Here is a 6,113-nt window from a genome sequence, read left to right as displayed (position 1 = left end):
GGGATGCAACGTAGAGAAGTAAATATTAGGAAGGGAGTCAGACAGGGATGCACACTGTCACTGCTACTTTTTAATCTATACATCGAAGACGCCATCAACATCATTAAAGACAGTACAACTGTAGGGATAGATATACAGGGGCAAAAGATTAGTATGCTTAGATTTACAGGTGATACAGCAGTATTAGTATTTAGCAAGGAGTATCTAGAGATAGCTTTAAATAAAATGGAAGCGGTGCTGACAGATCAGTACTGCATGAAAATAAATAAAAGTAAAACTAAAATACTGGTATGCAAGGGAAGAATAATTAGGGAAAGAGCGAATATAAAGATAGGAGACGAAAAATTAGAAGTGGCTGATTTTAGGTCTCTAGGAAGTCTGATAAGTCAGGACGGAAGGATAAGTAGGGATATAAAGCAGAGGATAGCGCAGGGTCGTGTCGCCTTTAATACAAAGAAGTCACTTTTATGCTCGCGAACGGTTAACTTGGAGCGCGAAACATGGGCAGTGGGCGCGGTGGAAAATAAAAGGTTAGAAGCGTTCGAAATGTCTTGTTATAGGCGAATGATGACGATAACGTGGGTAGAAAAGGTTAGAAATGAAGAGGTATTAGAAAGAATAGGAGAACAGAGGACTTTATGGAAGTCAATAAAAAATAAGCGAGATATGTAGGACACCTTCTCAGGCATGAAGGTCTAGTCAGAGACATATTAGAGGCAGAAACAGGAGTTAGGAGAGGTAGAGGTAGACCTAGGTTAGATTACTGTTCGCAAATAGTTAAGGATGTGTGTTGTTCTAGTTTTAGGGAAATGCGAAGTTTAGCTCAAGATAGGAAGGAGTAGACGTACGTGTCCAACCAGGCTTAGGACTGACGACCTTATGATGATGATGATGATGATGAATGTATTGTGTCAAATTAGAAAAACATGCTCTATTTTCTAATAAACAATTTTTTTTTTCGTTCATAACTAATTAGCTTCAATATAAAAGTATTATCCAATTTTTCGAGGGATTTATATTGACGTTAAATATCCTGACATTCCAAGAGCTTTATCAAATAATTGTTTTGATGGATGTATTTCCCGTGTGATCCATTGCAATATCTTGAAATCTGATTTTGCAATAACTCCTCCTCATGAATAATAATCCGTTTACTCGTGTTGTAAAGCATTAGTAACAAAAACAACATCAGCAGTAATGACAACAACAAAGCTGTGGATTATTTTTCTTGCCAGTAACATATGTATACATTTGTATATGCATGTAATTTAATAAAGCATACCGAGCAATTTTATTTATATAATTTAAAACATGTACGTTTAACTTACGTTTGTCAGTAAGTGACGTGTTTTGTCGCAATTGTAAATGCAACCCAATGCGGTATATTAAATTATATCCTTTTGAATAACAATAGGTGGCATGTAGCGCAACTTGGCACGTATAATAGAAGGGAGTTAGGGAATGTTTGCACCAGCGATACTATACAATTAAATTTTACGTGTAAATATCGCTGGCCAAATCTGGCTAAACTAGTTTTGTCTGTCAAATGGGGATGAACTAGTGTGGATTAGTCCTAAAGGATTTGTCGTTATCAGCTTCACCCAATTTTTAGTTTTGCCTATGCCAAACTAGTTTATCCGGAGGACGATAGGATGATTCAGTTTGGATTAGTGCAAATATGTTTGTCTTTTATCTGATACAAGCTAACCCGATTTTACTCTAAGTTATGTAGTTTTGTTTAGGTCAAACCAGGATGAACTAGTTTGCATTAGCCCTAAAAGATATGTCGTAAATATTTTATCGGCTTAACCCAATTCTCAGTTTTGCCTAAGCCAAACTAGTTTATTCGAAGGACGATAGGATGATTTAGTTTGGATTAGTTCGAAAGGGTTTATTCTGTACCTGTTCCCGGCCAAACCCGATGTCATGCTAAACTATACATATAGTTTTGTTTAGGCCAAACCAGGATGAACTATGTAGTTTGCATTAGTCCTAAAGGATTTGTCGTGAATATGTTATCGGCCTAACCCAATTTTTTAGTTTAGCCTTAGCTAAACTAGTTTATTCGAAGGACGATAGGATGATTTAGTTTGGATTAGTCCAAAAAGGTTTATCCTGAATATATTACCGGTCAAACCAAGGTTATGGTAGGAAAAGACAAAACGAAGGAAGTCCTTCGAGTCTTTCAGATTTACTTTTTTTCTCAAAAATACATGTTTCTTCTGTATATCGTTTATGCTTATGGTACATGTAGTAGGTAGACTGCGTACTGAAGTAACGCCAACTAACGTAGATTATCTTTCTATGACAAGTATGAAACCACCAATGTGTGACACCACATTTTTGCGTCTGGTTGATTTAAATTTTCGTAAGTATGTATTGCATTAAAAACATATGTATAATATAAATAAATATTTTTTGCGAATCCATGATAAATATGAATGTTATTTGAAGCGTAGCAGGTTTATCAGTACGTTATTCATACATTTCTGTGAATATTCATGATCGTTACTCATACGGATATTTGTGGAAAGTATTATAACGTTACTGTTATCGTTTATTTTTGTAAAAGTTTCTTCTGTTTATCTACCTGTTGTATAGCAATGTTTGAAAATAAATTGTATTTGCGTTCAATTACATAATTGAATTAAAACCAATCATTTTTTGCCCAGTTATCCAGACTTATGAAAACAGCTTATATTCGTGCAATGGTTACCGCTTGTGCATTTTTTATTTAATATTTGAGTTAAAATATAACAAATAATCTTGAACGAATTGCATCAACCGTTAGTAACCTATATTTGTTTGTTGTCTGCCTTCTGGTCTTAACGATTAAATTAACAGCCATATTATTGCACATAGAAAAGAAAATCATTTATTTATTTTGGTACGAACGTTTCCATCAATCCTCCTCTTTCGTCTTTCTTTTTATTACCTTTTTTTTGTAATGCTTGATTAGGGTTGTCAAACTTAAGCCGGAGATATTATTCTCCTAACATTTTTGCATTTATGCAGACTTATCTCGTCAGTGACGTGCTACTATTATGTCCTTGTTTTAGTTCCTCATGTATGCAGTAGCGGATTTAAATTCAACTGCATCACTAGCAATTACTTTAATAAAACATGTAATTATGATAAAAGAATTTATTAATACTCATTGCAAAAACAACTCATACTTATTAACATGATACCAAAAAAAAAAATAATTTTTGTAAACGTATGACGAACGTATGGCGGCGAATCGATAGTGCGGTATCTTTTGACATGTAACGCATAATGGTTGCAGCAAAAGAAAACTTCGGAAAGTTTCCGGAATTAATGAAATACACAGTCTAGGCTTTAACATCCGCCAAGAGAAAATATTTTAAATGACAGGTGTTTTGAATGTACGAAAACTAGAAGTTAAAACGTTGATATGTCTATAATTTTGGTGTTTCTAATACAATTTTCTCGCCCCTGAAATTTTGTTGTCGTAAAGCTTGGGTCTAAGCGTAAATCCGTTACTGCATATGTTATATTAACTGATACGAACTATAAATCATATTTTTTTAATTTTTAATGAAAAATTGATATTTTATTATCAGTTATAGCAAATAAATTAAATTAAAATGATGAAAATGAAACGATGTAAAGTAAAAATTTGACTCATTTATTCATATTTTTTAATGAATAAAATGTAGGTTTATTTTGTCTTAAATGGAGTAACAAATTGTTCCGGATGTGTGTATTTCTATTTCAGGTACTGATATTAAAGTTAAATAAAGAGGCACCATATCGTAAAGACGTATTCAGGGCGCCGGGTCACCAGGGAGCAATGAAGAAGCTAATACACTTCCTACAAACCGGCAGACTGATTAATATGGATAATTTTAGTGTTTATACGATTGCTAGTGTTCTAAAGAAATTTCTACGTAAAATTCCAGGGGGCATTTTCGGAAAAGATGTCGAGCAACAGTTCTTCCAAGTTATCGACGTGACCGATTTGCAAGCTCAAAGGGATGAAATACACAGGTAAATTACTTTTTGTATACATATCAAATGGATTTCTTTAGAAGTAAGTAAGACATTAAAATGAAAAAAAAAACATCCAGGAAGTGACTAAAGTTGATCACCTCTTATGCCACCTTCCATTAACCGTTCTGTGTAAGTGAAAACGATTTGTAATTTTTTAGTAGCTCCTTTTGATGTGGACTTTTTAAGGACTTTAAGGATTCTTGGCAAGCGTCACTGATGGTTGATTGCTAATATTTTGAATTTTTAATTTGAAAGTTTAAATTAAAAACTGGACCTGCCTAAAACAATTGATTATATGTGGCTGCCACCAATTTCTTATGATAGCTTCTAGGGACGACCATATTTGGCGACTGCCAGTGGTGTAACTGTTTCTAGTATTTAGGTTAGGTTAGGTTTGTAGCCTTACCTTAAGTAGCCGAATATGTGAGAGTTGTAAAAGTGCAGGGAAGTTTTAATTAAAATCATCGGTGAAACAGCGGTGCTCGCAGATTCAGCCACATGTACTCGCTGCTACAAGCGGCCACTAGTGGTTTATATTGACCACTAACGCCACTAGAAGCTTTTGTATGATGTTGGTGGTAGCCACATTTAAGAAGTTATTTAGAATAAGTAGTGAGAATGGTTTGCTACTGCTTGTGGTTACTTATAGTGGCAAGTGCTTCTGAATTCCTTGTATATTCAACTAAAATCGACCAATTATCCCCTCATTTTGCCTATTTGAACTTAATCTTACTTGAAATTTCTCTGTTGTTTTTTTTAAGTTTTAGTAAAAAAATGTTTTTTTCCACCTACAGAATAATAGCGTCACTGCCTGTATACACCCAGAGACTGTTAGTATTACTTTTCGGTACGTTTAGGGTGATAGCGTCGAACAGCGAGAGGGCGAGTACTGGCATGACCAGCGAGGCGTTGGGTGTGAGCGTCGCTCCAAGTTTTTTCCATTCTTGCGTTAGTGACGGAAAAACTGCCAAAATGGAGGACGTATTGAGATTCAAGGTAAGATTTGATTTATAATAATTATAAATATTATTGGTTTATTGAATACAAAATCGATTATTTGGATATTTTTAAGGATGCGTTTTGACAGAAATAAATTAAGTAGTTNCGAAGATATAAATATGTATCAAAAGTGATTGCAAAAGTAATGTAGCAATGTAGGAAATACCTGCAAATGTAGGTTTATTACTTTCCTACTAATAACTACTTATTAAGTAGGATTAATTACTGTTTCTAAAATAATTTCAGAAGTGCTCACATAAAATTTTAATTAAGTGCTGTTTTGAAATACTTCTGCAGTATGATGTAACTTCAATAAAAAGAAGTCACTTCTGTGCTCGCGAACGATTAATTTAGAAATTTGAAAAAGACTATCTTTATTATTAAAGATATATGTTTGGAGCGCGGTACTGTACGGGTGCGAAACATGGACGGTGGGCGCGGCGGAAAAGAAAAGGTTAGAAATGTTCCAAATGTGGTGTTACAGGCAAATGATGAGGATGCCGTGGGTAGAGAAGGTTATAAATGAAGAGGTATTAGAAAGAATAGGAGAACAGCTTCTCAGGCATGAAGGTCTAGTCAGAGAAATATTAGAGGCAGAAACGGGAGTTAGGAGGGGTAGAGGTAGGCCTAGATTAGATTACTGTTCGCAAATAGTTAAAGGTATGGGTTGTTCTAGTTATAGGGAAATGCGAAGATTAGTTCAGGATATATAAGAGTGGACGTGCGTGTCCAACCAGTCTTAGGACTGACGACCTTGTGATGATGATGATATACGTTAAATGTTTCTTCTTATAACCATTTAATAATAAAAGGTTGCACAGAGAAAATGAAAACGGAAAATTTACCTAAAAAATAAAGTGATATTTACAATTTATCCCATTAGCCCGTTGGTAATAATTTTAGTAATAAAGTAAATAATAAAAATTACAATTTGGAGCCGAATTTTTAAAAATGAAATCCCAGCAGAAATAAATTTACTAGGTATTTTAGTTGATATTACAAATTAAATTGTAATAATTAAGAAACTTGAAATAATTTTTAAAAAAGCATGTCAAAATTGAGATTATTACAAGTTACCTAATAAATTCTACTATTTCTAC

The 6,113-nt window shown here is 34.0% G+C and overlaps 1 protein-coding gene across 3 annotated transcripts in view; it reads left to right on the top strand.

Annotated features, from left to right (window-relative positions):
- LOC108738035 overlaps positions 1-6,113 on the top strand; it is a 50,909-nt gene that overhangs the window by 19,970 nt on the left and 24,826 nt on the right. For all 3 annotated transcript variants that reach the window (XM_025976168.1, XM_025976167.1, XM_025976166.1), the window contains exons 3-4: positions 3,740-4,011; positions 4,809-5,010. In XM_025976168.1, the coding sequence (XP_025831953.1) occupies positions 3,740-4,011; positions 4,809-5,010 (474 nt within the window). The remainder of the gene's footprint in view (positions 1-3,739; positions 4,012-4,808; positions 5,011-6,113) is intronic.

The sequence above is a fragment of the Agrilus planipennis genome, unplaced genomic scaffold (assembly GCF_000699045.2).
Source record: "Agrilus planipennis isolate EAB-ADULT unplaced genomic scaffold, Apla_2.0 scaffold189, whole genome shotgun sequence".
Lineage (NCBI taxonomy): Eukaryota > Metazoa > Arthropoda > Insecta > Coleoptera > Buprestidae > Agrilus > Agrilus planipennis.
The sequence above is the reverse complement of the archived record's forward strand: the minus strand, read 5'-3'. Positions and strand labels throughout refer to the sequence as shown.